This window comes from Malaya genurostris, chromosome 2 (assembly GCF_030247185.1).
Source record: "Malaya genurostris strain Urasoe2022 chromosome 2, Malgen_1.1, whole genome shotgun sequence".
NCBI classification, from domain to species: domain Eukaryota; kingdom Metazoa; phylum Arthropoda; class Insecta; order Diptera; family Culicidae; genus Malaya; species Malaya genurostris.
The window spans coordinates 5,633,665-5,651,419 of record NC_080571.1 but is presented as its reverse complement, the minus strand read 5'-3'; the positions used below and the strand labels follow the sequence as shown (position 1 = coordinate 5,651,419).

At 38.0% G+C, this 17,755-nt stretch overlaps 3 protein-coding genes across 3 annotated transcripts; 1 reads left to right on the top strand and 2 right to left on the bottom strand.

The window, feature by feature from the left end:
• The first annotated feature begins 452 nt into the window (after window positions 1–452).
• On the top strand, window positions 453–5,139 carry LOC131429520 (NEDD4-binding protein 2). Its single transcript, XM_058593689.1, has 4 exons — window positions 453–871; window positions 961–1,811; window positions 1,868–4,104; window positions 4,524–5,139. The coding sequence occupies exons 1-4, from the start codon at window positions 772–774 to the stop codon at window positions 4,609–4,611; spliced, it is 3,276 nt and encodes a 1,091-aa protein (XP_058449672.1). The 5' UTR covers window positions 453–771; the 3' UTR covers window positions 4,612–5,139.
• Window positions 5,140–5,177: 38 nt separating this feature from the next.
• On the bottom strand, window positions 5,178–11,019 carry LOC131429521 (MAPK/MAK/MRK overlapping kinase-like). The gene is made up of 6 exons (XM_058593691.1): window positions 10,959–11,019; window positions 10,693–10,897; window positions 6,148–6,370; window positions 5,633–6,084; window positions 5,462–5,567; window positions 5,178–5,403 (listed from the first exon to the last, which is right to left on the bottom strand). Exons 1-6 carry the CDS (start codon window positions 10,978–10,980, stop codon window positions 5,188–5,190), a joined length of 1,224 nt encoding a protein of 407 aa, XP_058449674.1. The 5' UTR covers window positions 10,981–11,019; the 3' UTR covers window positions 5,178–5,187.
• Window positions 11,020–11,126: 107 nt separating this feature from the next.
• On the bottom strand, window positions 11,127–12,071 carry LOC131430021 (uncharacterized). Its single transcript, XM_058594631.1, has 2 exons — window positions 11,968–12,071; window positions 11,127–11,876 (listed from the first exon to the last, which is right to left on the bottom strand). The coding sequence occupies exon 2, from the start codon at window positions 11,834–11,836 to the stop codon at window positions 11,231–11,233; it is 606 nt and encodes a 201-aa protein (XP_058450614.1). The 5' UTR covers window positions 11,837–11,876; window positions 11,968–12,071; the 3' UTR covers window positions 11,127–11,230.
• Between the last annotated feature and the right edge of the window lie 5,684 nt (window positions 12,072–17,755).

Genomic DNA, 17,755 nt, shown 5'->3' with positions numbered 1-17,755 from the left:
TACTGCAGAATTTCTGAAGTTTTTTCCACTTATTTGTTTAAACAACACTACATACCTGCACAATACTTCTACTTCACGTAGAATAACAACAAATTTTCTTTCTATGTAAAGGTAACACTTAATTTTCACACTATTTTTTCAAAAGGAAAAACAACACGGTTTGTTCCAGCAAATTGAACGAATATTTCGTGCATTATGTCGTTCAACAAGCGCTCAAAGCTCAACAAAATAGAACGGCCGGCTGAGAGGGTATTTTAATGACTGTCAGAATTACCACGCCAGAAAAGTCATAAAGATAAATAGTATAGTCAAGTAGTAAAGTTTTTGTTCTAGTGCTTATTACAATACAGATGGTGAATAATCTGATATCGTTACTGTATTTTTCTGAGTGCAGATTTTTCAGACTAAAGCCCAGAAACAAAAAATGACCTGGCAATCCTGTTCGACGTATCTGACAATCAACAGTTGAGTTACTAACAAAAATTAAAGCATGTGAACGTTTACTTATTATTTGTGAATCAGCTGTGCCTTTCGCATCACCACCGATTTTCTAGCGGGAAGTGGGAAGAATAAGAAAGTCAGATTGAACTCGTTTATACGTCTAGTCAATTTATATAAACAGTTGTATTGTAGCAGAAGTTTTGCTCGAATACACTTCAGTCGTATTCCATTAATGTGACGTACGGCTCTATTGTTGTAACGTGTGTAAAGTATTTCAACCTTGAAATAACAAAAGCTCAGTTGGTGACGACATTCGAATAAATCAAAGACATGCAAAGTGACGAAATATTGGCGCATTTAACTGATATGTTTGGTGATTACATTGAATTGGGAAGAATTCAAACAACAATGCGACGATTCAACAATGATTGTAAGTGCTTGTAGGAGGACTTTAGTCCCTCTTGAGTAATGGAGTCAAAAGAGATCTTTTGTAAACAAACAATTTTCAAATTGTTACAGTGGAAGCATGCATCGAAGCGCTCTTGACTGATCAGGAGAAATGCGGAACTGAAGTTCAGCTGTGTCAAACCGAACAAGTAGGTTTTCCAACTTCGGTAGCAGAATCAAACACGCAGACTGCGACTGGAGCGATCAAGAAAAGCCTTCCCCAAACAGTGAACTCGGGGCAATGTCAGAATTTCGCGTCGTTTCTTCAAAAAGGCAATCAATCTTTCGGTATTGTCTCCCAAACACAATCTGTTCCGAAACATGCGAATCGTCGGAGCGATCAGTGCCCTCCAAATTTCGGAAGTACTGTTGAGCGTATTAATCAAGGTTACAGGGTAATGGTGCTGATGCGCGGTGCCCCTGGTTCAGGCAAATCTTATCTATCGCGAGTTCTGATCGACAAAACACTTAGAAATGGCGATTATCGAAATCACATTTTTAGTGCAGATGATTATTTTCTAGTTAATGGAGTATACAGGTATCGGGCTGATCGAATAGAAGACGCCCATCGATATAACCATAATAACGTCCGTGCAAAAGCTCGTGATGGGTGGAGCCCAATAGTCGTAGATAATACTAACATTAAGTTGTGGGAAATGTACGCATACGTTTCTATTGCTGCTGAATACGGATATCACTTGGAAGTTATGGAACCGGTGACACACTGGAAAAACAATGCCAAAAGATTGGCTGCCAAGAACATTCACGAGGTACCGGAACATAAGATAAAGGTGATTCTTGGAAACTACGAAATATTGAAGAACACGGCTGAGTTGTACAAACTGTGCAATTTACATCATGTATTGGAGTTTCCACCGAAAATGAGACATTTTCCAATCGTGAAGGAAGACTTACTACATGAGGTATGATTTTATTAACTTTAAACGATCTTTGGTTGATCACACCATCATTTCTTTAGGAATCCGTTAAAAATATAGTTCACAAAGAAGACAACGACAATACAGGGACGACGAATTTCGGTCAGTGGATTCCGTGGTCTTCGATGCAACCAAATGAAGGACAACTTTCTACTCAGAATATTGCGACTGAATCTGAAAATCAGATGGATAAACCCATACCGAAACCACCGCGACAAACACCGAAACACATGTTTGCTGCCACTGCCTGTAAAAGTGTTTCAACGATCGAGAATCAAAATGAAGTTCTTGCTGTGGAATCAATCTCATTGAATGGTGAAAGTGAAGAATCTGAATGGAGATGGCCGTCAGATGTTGAAGCTAGCTGGGAGCCCTATAATGAAGAGAGTGCAAAATTTTGGTCTAAATCTAATACTAACGAGAAGGTATTGGAATCTGCTACTTTTGCAGAACAAACTCCCCGACATAAGCGCTCTGAAAAAATGCCCATCCCAGATAAAAGTAATTTCTCGTTGTCGAACGTGTCAATACCAGCTGAGTGGCGCACACCGGAGAATTCTGTCGGTGTAACACCAGTCAAACAGAACAATAAGAAAAAATCCGACAATCAAAGAATTGAACTTGTGAAACATCGAAGAGGTTGTAAAAATGAGAATACAAGTTTCTCGGAGATTTGCAACCTATATCCTCAAATTCCGGCACAGTATTTGTGGGATCTGTTCGAAAAATGCGACGGAGATGGCGACTGGACGGCAAATTTGCTAATAGAAGAACAGAAGATGTATGATTTTGAACAAGACAAACCCGAATCAGATAAAGCTGCCGAAGATGGTCACTTGGATTGTGATTGCAATGAGCCACAACCTCTGCAAGTACTCTCAAGTGGCAATACAGGAGGAACTGGCGTAGAATGCGAAACGGACCGATTTGCGGTGAGTTCGGGATCGCCGCGTAACACCAATCGAAAGAAAGATAAAATGTTGTCGGGAGATTTGCAACAGGCAAAGAAACAATTAGAAGCGTTTGTAGTGTTGGGAAAGGAACACTACTCCGATCACATTCAGCAAATTCGGGCAGCGAAAGGAATCATAAGTAAGGAAGAAGCCAATCGGAACTCTGTAGAAAATGGAATTGTTAGCACAGAAGAACAAAGGGAACCGGTTCCAGAGGTTCTCGAAGTTACATTAGGATTAGATCTTATCAGACAACTTCATGAAATTTTTAAAAGTAAACATGCACTGAAATCGTTTTCAGTTGATGAACTAACTAAAGAACAGACGAAGGTATTTGTAAGCACTGAAATGGCCGAACAGCTGTATCTTGCCTTCATGGATACCATGTACAGTCTGAGCGAAGAGAAAAAGCTATGTACAATCAAAAAAGATGCTCAAGTTGCCCAGCAATTAGAAACTCAACAAAGGTATCCTGTCTTATTCAAACAACCTTCCAACAACATAGATGCTCCGGATCTGAATGACATAATCGAAATGGAAAACGCTCTAAAGGCGTATCGCAATGAGATCAATGGCTGGATAAAACAAGTCCCGCAAGATTTGGCCTCCCAAATGACTCGCCAGAAGCTAGCTGAAATGTTCCCCACTGTAGAACATTCTGTACTGACGGAAATTCTACATGCACATGACAATAAATTTCATGATACGGTGAAGGTGCTGAACAACTCGATTCCGGAACAATTGCGTGATCAAGTGGCTCGTGAACGAGAAGCTCTATTAAAACGAACAGAAACGGAAAAACACAAACCAACTTCCGCTCTTATTACACTGACTACAGATAACTTTATTGAGCAGGACACTAGCGGTCGAATAACTGGCGAAGACGCCATCAACCTGCATCTGAAAACAGCCGAAGAGTGTCGCAATCTGGCACAACACCATCAGGAACTGAAGAATGAATGTCACGAGAAAGCGCGCAATGCCATTCAACGGGGAATGGCTGGGGTGGCCGAATACTACGCCCAGATTGCACGGTTGCATCGAACAAAGATCGATATGTACAATAGTAGGGCCTCGAATGCGATCATGGAAGTACACAAACTAACGCTGAATAATGCCGATGTGCTGGATTTGCATTATCTACACTCCGAGGAAGCTCTTAGGTGTTTGGAGATCTTTTTAGCGGAACAAGCCGGACGACTGCGGTCTCGACAGCAACAGTACAAAGAACTGTTCATTATCACCGGGCGCGGTTTGCATTCGGCAGACGGTATCCCTATCATTAAGCACCGAGTGAAGGCTATGCTGCGAGATTTGGGACTGAGGTAAGTTTCCTTTATTTGTGGGAGAATGTAGCAGCTGGTAATTTCCTGACAAACTAAAATAGCAAGGTTCAAACTTTTGAGAATCAAGACTTTGGCAGACATTTGTAAAAAATTACAGACTCGTTTATTGTTTTGTTCGCTAAACCAATTCGCTTGAGAATATTTTAAATTTCTATCTAACATCTCTGGTAACACGATTATTGTTTGGTTTTATACAAGTAGCTTTGGACATACGCTGAAAGATAATCAATTGTATGTCGTGCCACATTTGATGAACAAGAAGTAATCATGATTATCTTCAGGATGCAAATTTTATCTGAATCCATTTGCGAACCAACGATTCGTTCAAAAATGACGATTGTAGTGTGCACGACTACCGACTACTGCCAATAATCACATTTCAATCACACTCTTTGCAGGTGCGTAGAACTGAATCCAGGGTTCCTGAAAATCAAACTATACAACAATGCTGACATGCTGGAACGACTGATGGTTTCCAACGGCTAACAGAGTTGCATTTCCCGCGTTTTGCCCATCACCAGCAGTGCGTTGAAGCCGTGCAGGGGAGTTATCGCTGAAAACTTTAACGAGAATGGGTATCCCATTAAATTTTGAATTTATTTTTGTAACCAAAAACAAGATTTCTCCCTTGTATTGAAGTATAACTGTTATTTTGTTCCTTTTTTATATTAATCCTGCCATTTTGTTTTTTTTCTTATGACGGTTAAACTTTAAATTAATGTAAGTTAAATTTGTGCAGTAGTTTCAGTACCAAACACGTGTACCTGATAAAAAAGAACAATCATACAGAAACTTCATTCTGTCGATTTTTATTTTCAAAGTTGATTATTGCTCGTTTTTCGCATTTTTACACAAGACAAATTGAAAGACGATGCTGAGAGTTGACTCATCGTGTGATTTAAAATTAATTTGCATTTGTGGATAAGCGCCAAGCGTAACAAAATAAAATGTACTGAGTTTACAATATGAGTGTAAAAAATATGTGCCTATAAAAATAAAAAAAATTGATCACTTGCTATGGAAGGAAAATAACTGTTCCATCACTTGGCGTCGTTGTCGTCGTCACATTCTGCTGGCGTGAATCTGCAAGCCTAGTCGCGTTTTTCCCGGACTCGGATTCATTCCCCACATTCTTTCCAGGTTTTTGTTCTTCATCATTTCCGCAGTCAATGTGGCTTTGCAACCGATGGCAGTTGGGCGGAAGTTGGAGTAAGACGTCAGTACGCTGCTTCCATTGCTTTGTAGAGTGCGATCGAACGACTCCGTGCTACCAATTGACTGAATAGAAGAAGGTTAAAAGGGGATGATCGGGACATAGATTTTTTTACAGCATTACCCCTTTAGTGTTCTTTCTACGAGGACTCATATTGTTATGTGGACCATCGCCTTTATTGTCCAGACTTTGCATAGAAGACGAAAGACGGGAATTTTTCTTGGTTTTTCTAAAAGAAATATTAACTAGTTTATCGAAACAGATCTTGGTTGAGCGAAGTATTTGTGTAATTACCGTAGGTCTTCAAAGTACAAGTGTTGCAACAGTTTGGAGGTGCCTATTCTAGTGTCCGGGACATAACACAACATCCTCGTCAGCACATCGACTCCGTAGTGACTAAGTAGTGGAATATGGCTTCGGAAATCAATGGGTTTTCTCTTCGGGAATTCGAAATTCACTGGATTCATATGCCTGAATTTAGCTAACACTGCAGCAGATGGAGATCCAAGTACCTCATGGATTCTATCCAGCTGATCCAGTTCGTTCTCACCGGGGAAAAGCGGATTGAGTGTCAGCATTTCATAAAAACAACATCCGACGGCCCAAATGTCCATTTTCGGTCCATAGTAGCCGGACGTAAGCAGACATTCCGGTGACCGGTACCAGCGGGTCGAAATATACGCGGAAAATGGTGGCTGTTGCGTGATACTGCAGATCGAACCAAAGTCTGCCAGTTGCACGAGTTCCTAAATCGTAAATTTTTCAAATGTATTATATTGCTTCTCAACACTTATTAAGATTGGACTTACACTTTCTTTAAGCTTATGAGGAATCTTAATCAGAATATTCTCTGGTTTGATATCCCGATGAAAAATCCCGTTCCGATGAAGATGGTGTAGTCCGCAAACGATTTGAAATAGGAATCGTCTAACACGTTTCTCCGACAAGCAGCGTTTGCGGGTTTTTATAAAGTCGTATATGCTCATGTCCATTAGCTCCATCACGAGAGTTAAATAACCGTTTAATTCATCACTGCACGATGGAAAGGATGATAGAAAAAATGAATCGCAGACAGTATTTTGTAAGATAATTGTACATCGAACCAATCGTCGATAGGTGATATAACTAACAAGCCCCTGAGCCCCGATTCTGTATTTCGTTCGAATCGGATTGTTTCGATCGAATAGGAAATTTTGCAATCTGTAGCTCGATTGAGTTCGAATTTTCCATACAAGAGCTTATCTTTCGAAACAGCTTGATATTAAATCCGATTGACATAATCAAACCGCATTAAATGGTTCGAATCCCTAACTTTTTTTATGAGACAGCTCGTACATTATATGAACGGCTGAAAGCAAAAATCGGATAAGTCCAACTTAGTTTCGAAAACACGTTTGTATTTTTGAATGCAAAAAAACATTGAGAGCAAAAACCGGACATGGACTTTGCAATGCATTCAAAGTTTTTACAAACTGCCGCTGTGAGAACGCAGCATAGATCAAGTTGCCCGTAACAAACAAACAAACCATGCTTCGTCCACAGCGACAGTCGGTAAAAACTTTGAATGCAAAAACCGGATAAATACACTTGTTTTGGAATAACCGGTTAAGTTTTTGTCCGGTTTTTGCATTCAAAGTTTTTCTGTCCGGTTCTTGCAAAAAAGATGTTTTAAACGATTCTTGCATTGCAAGTCCATGTCCGGTTTTTGCTCTCAATGTTTTTATCCGGTTTTTGCATTCAAAAAACCTTAAACGGGTTTTCCAAACTAAGTTGCACTTATCCGACTTTTGCATTCAGTCGTTCAAATATGTTTAACTTTGCTCTAAAGAGCTAATAAAAAATAGCCGAAAAAGCGCGTCTGTATAAGTGCGCCTGTGTGTATGTATGGTTCCGCTAATAACGGTTCGAGTGACATCCAAAAATAGTCTGTTCCGGAGATATAATCGTAGAAGTGACGAAACCGACAAACCGCATTTCTAACCGCACAGTATTTTCAGGCATGGTATGATATAAACGAATAAATAAAGAAACCGACAAGCCACACCATTTTTTCAGAGAAAACTTAACTCATTTCGACAGACTTAGACAATTTCAATAGTATAGCATTTGATATTTTTGGTTTCTGTATAATTTTTGATACTTTTGGTTACCGAATAAGCGACGTGTGCGAAAAGCATACTTTTATGAAATAGCGGAATTATTTTGGAAATTATTGGATCTGTCAAATTAGGCTAATTAAGGGTTCCTATTTTTCAATGAATATATTGTAATGACAAGAGAAATGCATTATCACGTCACATCACAAATTAGTTTATGAAGACACTAGTTCATGCTAAACAAAATAGATTTACAGAAGAGCTTAGATAAATCAATGAGTATGTTTGTTTTTGTATATAATGACAAACAACCTTGTACTAATCGACCGTTAAACCAAACGACCACAATACCAAATTACTTTATGCTAAACCATCGTTTTCATGTTACTGACTCAACGTTATTTTTCGACACATCCATGCAGCGCGAAGTGCGTGGAATCCCGGAACATCATTATTTCCTCTTCACAGATAGTCTGAGTGCAATTGAAGCCATTCGCTCAAAGGCTGCTGGCAAAAATGAACCGTTTTGCTTGGACAAAATAAAACAGTGCCTGAACGACATATTGAATAATAATTATAATCAGTTTGGGTCCCAATAGTATGGGTCCCGGCTCATTGCTCCATTCCAGGCAATGCAAGACCCGATATTTTAGCCAAACGTGGTGCTGTTGAGGGTGAAATTTATGCGAGACCAATTGCTTTCAACGAATTCTATAGCGCGTCTCGCCAAAGAACACTTGCCAGCTGGCAAGCTTCTTGGGATAAAGATGATCTGGATCGGTGGATGCACTCAATTATTCCTAAAATATCTACAAAGGCATTGTTCAGGGAACTGAATGTGAGTAGGGATTTCATTCGTGTGATGTCCAGACTCATGTAGTGACACGTTAGATGCACATCTCCTTCGAATTGGACTTTGCGTGACTTGTGCTTGTGGCGAAGGTTATCGCAATATTGATCATGTCGTTTGGACATGTGTGGAGTTTCGTGATGTCAGATCTCAACTAATAAATTCTTTGCGTACCCAAGGTAGACCATCCAATGTCTCAACTCGAGACATTCTTGCTTGTCGTGACCTTTCTTACATGAAACTTTTCTATCATTTCACAAAGACAATTGAAGTTTCAATTTAATAATTGACCCTTTTGAGTCTAAGTTCTGACTCCTACTGCGTCCATTAGTTCATCCAATAGCAAAACTTTAATAAAAATGATGTGCTGATAAAAACAAACTCGAAATCGGTTATGAAATCAACAACTTTCAGCTTATTTTATAATTTATAGCAGTTAATCGTTTGGTTCAAATAATATGATATTTAAAAAAATAAGAGGAATATGTTTTATTAAACTCAAACCGTTGTGACTATATTAGTATTATATTAGGATAAGAATTCTATGTAAAAGAGATGCTACGGCGAAGAAAAACTTATGTAAATTTCCTGAAGAAATAAACGTATTTATGGAAAAGAAACCATGGTTTGCCAAATGACGGTATACCAAACGACCTTCGGTCAAATAAACGCATGTTTACTTAAGCACTTGCACCCCAATGGCACAATGTTGCGCGTCACCAGCATTTTGGAATCTGACCTCTTCATATATTACTAACGGAAATGCAATGGTTTGGATTAAACCACTAACAAAAACCACTAACCGTTAATGGTCATTCGCCGGGGGCGGGAAAAATTGTATAAAATTTACTCAGTGTTTGATGTTCCAGTTGTCATTTGGTGTAGTACTGAATGACCTATCATACTTTTGAATTTCTTATTTCTATCGTCCATATCTTATTTATTTATTTATTTATTTACAATCAACAGACACAATTTGGTCCTAATGATAATTCCTAATAATATTCAGAAAATTTGTACGTATTCTGCTTCGTGACACATTAAAATCATACCCAGATGAAACGCGGTTGAACGATCTCTGTAAACCAATAATAGAACCGTTTGCGCCATAGTTGGTACGTCGTATAGGAAGTCGAAGAAAAGCACTGTTGCGGAGAGCTCTGGGTCGCACATTAATATTAATTTCGTTGAGCAAAACGGGACAGTCGATCCTACCGTTGAATATATCTGCTATTATCAAAGCGCGTGATAATTCTCGTCGCACTTGTAATGTGTCGAGACCCATTAATAACCCGCGACTTTCATAACTAGGTAGTTGATGAGGATCGGTCCACGGCAATCGACGAAGAGCGAAGCGAACGAATCTACGCTGTATTCCCTCAATTCTATGAGCACCGTTCAGGTAGCATGGGTTCCAAACTGCCGAGCAATATTCGAGAGTTGAACGAACAAGCGAGCAGTAAAGCGATTTTAGACAGTGTATGTCTGTGAAGTGCTTAGTTATTCTCATTAAGAATCCTAAGCTACGGGAAGCTTTAGCTACAATGTAACTGATGTGATGCTTGAATGTAAGTTGCTCATCGAGATGGACGCCAAGATCCTTAACGCTAGTAGATCTTCCAATCGAGGACCCATCCAGAAAGTATTCGACATGCAATGGCATTTTTCTCCTCGTGAACGTAATGGCCGAGCATTTGTCTGGATTTACAATCATACGGTTAACTTTACACCAATCTGCGAAGATTACCAATTGCCGCTGGAGAAAGGCTACGTCTTCTAAGTTGCGGATGATGTGATAGATCTTGACATCATCAGCAAACGATAAGCGAGGACCTTCCAAGGCAAAATTGACATCATTGAAGTACAGTAAAAATATTAACGGTCCTAGATGACTACCCTGTGGTATTCCGGATGATGCGAGGAACTCTCCGGAAGTATGATCGTCAATTTTAACTGCTAAACGACGATTCCTAAGATACGACTGCAACCAACGAAGAATGTTCGAACTGAATCCAAGTCTGTCCAACTTAGCAACCGTGATGTCGTGGTTGATTATATCGAAAGCGGAGGAAAGATCTGTGTAGATAACGTCCGTTTGTAAACCGTTAGACATTGCATCAAACACATAAGACAAAAACGATAGTAAGAATTATATCAAATGTCCAAATGACAAACGACATATTCCAATATCAGCTGACAGATATCCTATGTAATCAGCTGTGTGTACCATGAATCATAATCCAACGGACACTAAAACATGGTTGATTCAAGCTTAGAACGTACATGATCGCCAGTCCGTATCTACACTGATGAACGACCGGTGGGGTCAAATAAATACATAAAACATTGTCCTTATCTATTGTACGATAATGAATCTGACAATGGAAGAACAGATAAAAATTTCTTACTGCAGTACATCCACGAAGCTGACCACATTAGGATGATAGTCGAGCACTTTCATAACCTGTATCTCCGAACATTGCAGTGCCTCTGCCGTGTCCTGGTAAATTTTGTTCAGTTTTTTTGCCGCGTAAAAGAGCCCGGTTTGCTTATGCCTCACTCGATATACTTCGGAAAAGGAGCCCTCGCCGATTTTCTCCAATATTCTGTAGTCTTATACAAACGTACAATTATTTTTCAAATTTGTGTGAAAAAATATCCGGATATTACTTACCATTTAGGTCAAATTCTGGCATTTTTGCCGATCGCGATAATGTTGAAAACAAATGACGTGAGCATTGATGACAGATGTCCCAAAGTAGGCTTACCCAAGTATGCAGTTTCTTTTAAATAAATAAGTATGTGCTGTTTTTGAAATAAACTACTTCAGAGTTCAAATATAATTCATCTTTTATTTAAAAAAAAGTCCTCCAATTTACTTCCGGACAAAAAGGCACTTATAAACTAAGTGGAAAATATTAGATCTATCTAATCTTATCGCAAATCCTAGTCCAAAGATAATCTACGCTTACCATCGAACTGATTGTTTAAACCACCAACGACGGATGGAGATGTTTTTTCGTTTGTCCAGCTCCCATTCGAGACGCCGAGTAGTACCCGATTTCGCACTGATCGACGTAGAAGGTTCTGATTATTCCGTGCTTCGAATTCCTTGCTAGGAGGAGTCTCCAGAAATTTGTCCTCAAATATCGTCTCCAAATTTCTTGAACGGCTTCGGTCGGCATCCGCTGGCGGAGTCATTCCAATACGGGCGTGAATTTCTTCCAACGTCACAAAATCGCTTCCCGTCGCTAACTGGCTGGGACTGTCAAATGGTGTACCGTAGAAGGTAGAACTCATTGAACGTCTCGGAGGCGATGTATCTAAATCAATCGGCGACAAAGATCTTCCTGAAGGCGATAGCGATTGGGTGGAAAAAGCAGGCAATTCGTCCAGTAACCTGCGGTGACATTGGTCATGTTCTTCATCACTTGAGCAACAATAAGGCGATACGTATCCTTCCTCTTCGGACGAAGAATCCAATTGCGCTAAGCAATCCATTCGAATTCCATTCAACGAAGAATTTTTCTGTATGTTACCTGGTTCAGCCATAATCTGAGCGGAAGATCGATTAAATAGTGCCAGCCTATTTCTGGAATGCGCAATGAAAATCGTGTGAACGACCAGGTAGTTTCGGAAAAGGGATAACTATAATTTTTTACAACATTTAGCAGCGTTAATACCTATCGTGTCCTCTCTGTGCACTCTTTGATTGGTTGTTTCGGCATCCAGGTAAACAAAATCAAACGAACGATGTTTTGACTCACTGGTGACAAAAGGAGGTTGGACTGAAAAGTCGAATGAACAACGCAATTTTTTCTACCTACCTTGTGCAACACCTACACTGTTAGAAAAAATCAGAGTAATCACAATATACAGAATTTCTCGTTTGCCTAGTCGACACCCGTGAAAAAATAAACCATTGATTTTACAGCATAGCAATTGATTCACAATTAGATCTATGGGTTTCAAAACATTTTATTGTATCTTGACAAGATTTTTTTCATTTTCATCGATTCAATATATTGTTTCTACGATTCTACAATTGAATTTATTGTACACGTAGTTTTTCAAACAATATGCAAACTGTACATTTGATTGTTTTCCAAGAAAACATGTATGAGAAAATTTTATGATTTGAATTGTTACGATACTTAACAACCTATACATTCTATTGTAAAAATAATGTTCACAATTAATTGAATAGTGTATAACAATACATTAAAATATTTTTCAATGGTCAAAAAGATTTTCATCCGATCGAGATTTTGAGTTTTCCTTAAAAAATCGTGTCGTATAATTATTGCAGCGTTTTGAAGGACGGGAATAGCGTGATGGGCTAGTCGATGCCTGTGTGGGTACAATTGAGTTTATAATAATCCACGCATAGCATGCCATAACAACTGCAATGGTGACGATTGGACTAGTTCAATCGAATCATCGTCCATTTTTTCATTGCATATTTGAATCACGGACAGCTGCACAGGTATTAAGGGATTCACTTTGGGTAAAAGTAAAAAGGTTTTTCTGGCCCGAAGAGGTGAATGATCTTAAGGTTAAACCCTCCATAGTAGAGGATGCAGTCAATTAAAATGTTGCTGTGAACAGTACGAGAAAAAGCAGTTAGCATCTTTTTAAATAAAGTTATCAGAATCATTTACATTCATAATTTGAATACAAATTTAATGCATGCTTCTTTAAAGCAGTGTTGGTGATTGCCGATAATTTCAAAGAAGCTGCTCAATCCGGTAGAAGATGCTACAATAACTCGTGTCTCTCAATGCATGAACCGTGAGAGAATTTTTCTACATTACTTCGCTCCACTTCATACTCTGAGTATTTCACGGCCCTTAAGAAAATTTACAGTCTGATAATGATCGTTGCTGAGTGGAATTTTCCAAGAGATTCGACTTGATGATTCTCATACTAGGTTGCAATATTTCAAAACCCTTGTCTGGAGCATGCACATACATTTTCATAGACACAACTTATACAAAGGTTATATGCACATAGTTAGAATAAGCGGCAATAGTAAAATGATTCTATCGCAATTATCAACTGGCTGTATAGAACCGGATCGCGAAACGAGAATGAGCGACCGTTTGTTGCTTCGGAGAGGATCCCCACAGCAGCGTGCTAACCTTTGATTCTCAGGAATGTCGTCGAGAGAAATTCGCTCTCGCACTGGTGTCTATTCTATGTTCTATGAGTCATGTCGGGTTTTTGTTGCTGCGATGATATCCATCTCTCTTTGATGGCACTAATTGAATCGTGTGAAGAGTTGTTACTGAGCGCTCATTGATACGATATAATGTTATATAAAAGTTGTAAATGTGCAATGATATAATGCATATGGTTACTTAGGATATATTCTCTATAAAAAAATACCTATCTCTTCAATTTTCCAAAATGACATATGAAGACAAACACGAGAAAAGGTCCTAAGTGCAAATGGGAGTTTCTCTTTGTTTACTTTCTCTTTCGAGTATTACGGTACAATCAGCAATCTTTTCATCTAAAACTTCACATAGGATAATAGCAAAAACCATCAACTTTCGATATGCATTGTAGAATTTGTTGGCAATTACTGGAATTTGCCGTAATAATTGAAAGAGAAAGTAAACCAAGAGAAACTATCATTTGCACTTGGGACCTTTTCTAATGTTCATCGAGATATGTTTAAACCAGTGCTTTTATTTTTAGTGCACACTAATAAAAATTTGTACGATAGATTCATATGTAAATATGAAATAGCACTTCAATTTAATACGCTTTTGTCGTGAATACGACTTACTTTACTATGGGGTGCCTTTTCAAAATTAGCCATATGGAAGAATGGGCAGAACTTAATCGTGAATATCTCGACTTGTATTAATGGTAGCAACATAATTCTTTCACCATTTCATCAAAAATATGATCAGGAATTTAGGATAATATTTTGAACAGTGTGAGATAACCACAAACAACTCAAAAATTAAGTTTTCTCAAAATTTCAAAATAATGCGGAAAACTCTTTACTTTCGCTTGGATTTTTCGCGCAAGGACGACGATTTTGAGGTAGTCAGGCACATATCTTCAACTGAATGCGTATAAAAGGGGAACCGTGGTCGAAAATCGATCATTTCTTTTCGTGCGTTCGGTGGAAGCAGACGTCGCGAGAGTTAAACCATCAACCAGCAGCGACGGAGAGAGCGCCTTTTGCGTGGTTAAAACCTCAAACGCTCAGGTAGCAACTTTCATTCGCTTGCTGGCCTTCAAGGCGAGCAGACTGCCATCGCGAGAGTTAAACCATCAACCAGCAGCGACGGAGAAAGCGCCTTCTGCGTGGTTAAAAGCACAAACGCTCAGGTAGCAACTTTCATTCGCTTGCTGGCCTTCAAGGCGAGCAGACTGCCATCGCGAGAGTTAAACCATCAGCGACGGAGAGAGCACCTGCCATCATTTGGTTTTCGGTAGTCATAACGAGAAGTTCAATTTTCAGATTGTAGTTCCGCAATATAGGTTTAGAATTCAGAGCCTGCGTGCTGAAACTGGATTCTGGAACTGTATTCCGGAACTAATTTGAGTTTCGAAATTGCAATTCTAGAATTGAAACTGGATTCTGAGTCTGTTATTGATTCTAAATTTAGTTCTTGAACTCAGGATCCAGTTATTTATTCCAGACTTCTTCTATTCGGTTCTTTTTAGAACCATAATAATACTCCTAAAGAATTATGCGGAAATTTACTTTACTGTACTCTATAAAACTCATTCTGGTAGTCATGGCGAAAAATCGTCTTCATGTTTTAGAGCTTAGTTCTGGAATATGGGTTTAGAATTCAGAGTCTGCGTGCTGAACTAACTCAAATCGTCACAATTTTTTTTTATTATAAAGAACTATACTGCTTATTTCATAGTATTTAAGTGCGTTTCAGAATGTTTAATGTAACTAATCTGTAATTTAGTCTAGGCGCATCGTTTAAATTTCTAGTAATGAAAGAGGGGAAAGTTGCACAATTCAAACAATCGATGAACTACCAATTCGAATTCGGAAGCATAAATAAAGCGTGTCATATTCGTATTCACGACATCCAGTTATGTCTGACATTACACACCCGTACTTTTTTTCCTTTTTCATTTCAATACATAACCAAAGCGATTTGTTTTAAGATTTCATGTGCAAATTCACAAGATGCAAGATTAGATTTTCACTTATCTTTGATGTGTTGTTCCTTTGGATATGACGTGTTTTGCTATTGAATCGAACTACATGTGTTAAACACTTCATTTTCTAGTGGAAATGAATACATCTCCAATGTATATGCAAGACACTTGATTCGGTCAACCATGTTTCAATTGAAATCTATATGGAAAACAATGTGACATTAATATGAAATTCATATAGAATATATACATATACGATATATCTTATCGTTCTGATGTGCATTTCAGATAAATGGAGCATGATTTCTACTAAACATCAACAGTTTTTTCACTCATTGAATTTATATTTTCTTGAATTTCATGTGTTCTACATGTAGTGATAGTTCAAAGGCTTTGTACATGATGCTAGCGTGCAAATTATTTTCAGTGTGCACTCAGAGAAATTGAGTAGTGAAAATCATAAAACAAATCCTATGATGCACAAAAAATCACCATTTCATAAAATTAATATAAAAAATATACCTCTGCAATATACTTCTCATCTATCACTATTACAGTTTTCATACGAATAACTTATGAATTCCACAGTATATGAAGTTATGTTTGTCATTGAAACTTCGCACCAACACATTTCGCATAAATTTCATAAGGCCTTTTATTGGAATTCCAATTCTCGTGACTTCATAAGGCGGTTTTATGATTCGCATACGATATTCTTGTGGCTAAAAACCATACGAAATCATTATGAAATTCCATATATTTTTTGTCTGAGTGTATGGTCCAAAGGTAACAAAAATGCGCGATTTAAATATTCAAAACCAAAATACATATCTTGCTGGTGCTCACATATCGGTGTCAGATGGCTGGGTAATACACTTAAATTCCACACACAAAACAGCATTTAAATTCGAAATATTTAACATTTAGTATTCAATCCGCTTGACAATTACAGTCGAATTGTCTTGTGTGCTTAGATTTTAACATATTTATACCTGATTCTCATGTCGAGTACATGTTCATATGAGGTGCATAGGAATTCGAAATTGAAATGCAGAGATGCCAGATCTGCAGATTTGTCTGTAAATCTGCAGATTTCGTGTGCAGACATTTTTTGTTGTGCAAACTTTTGCAAACTTTTGAAAATCGAAAGTTTTGCAGATTTTGGGCAAAATTTACAGACTTTTGAAATTTCACCGACTTTTTTTTTTGTTTTGCTCACTAAGTCAGTTTTACGTATCATATTTTATAGAGAAACTGCTACCAGCAAGACATACTGAAGATTATTTTTCGGATTTACAGACTTTTTCCACCATGGCTGCAGAAATTCGACATTTTTATCTGGCATCTCTGTTGAAATGTTATCATTTAGATTAGAGTGACTATAATCAGAGTGGCGACAGCTGTTCGTTTGGAATGACAGCTACCAGTTCCAAACGAGCAAACGACCTGTCAATTCAATGTAAAGCTAATGGAATGTTTTTAATTGTTGCCAGCATTGCGGATGAGATGTCGTCACTCTGGTTATAGGCACTCTAATTTAGATATTGGGTTCTTAATAATTTGCTGAATATAGTTGATTGAAGTATATTAAATTACATATTGCATTTAATTTTATGATTTGAATGTCTTTTCGTTGTCACCGACTTACTCAATCACCTTGAAAAAATTGGACGGTTATGTTGAGCAATCCATAATTCCGTTAGCTGAAAACACATCATGCATGGTGAAACAGGTGAAAATGAACAAAAAGAATTTGTCACTTGCTGGTACGCTGTTCCGAAAAGGCACAGATAATCTAATGAATATACTTACTGTGTAGACTTCCTATGATATGTGTTAGAAAACCAGATTCAACACTCCCATGAAGATTCTTGAAGCCATTTGATTCGAAACTTTTTTATTATATGCTTGACATTTAGCATTGCCGCAATTGTCGGAGAATATAAGGATTATTGAGAAAACATATATACATCAATACAGCGACACTTCAAACTGACATGTTATGACATTGATCTATGTCATAAAGCTACACACTTTTAGCCTTATGTTCAAAGCATTCAATAGCAACATGTCCACACTTTAGATTAGGATGTGTTAAGTTATGATTTGACGAAACACTTAACATTTATGCGCTAAACTTTTGAAACACAATTAAATTTTAATTTAGTGAATGTAGAACTTCAAATGTATTTAAAGAAACACATTTTTAAAAAGTGTCGATTTTTAGCAGTATACTGCACTGAAGCCTGAATATATGTGAACCTTGGGATGTGGACAACTTTTGACAGTTCGTATCGCTTATTTTTGTTCCTTGGCTTTCAAGTCTCG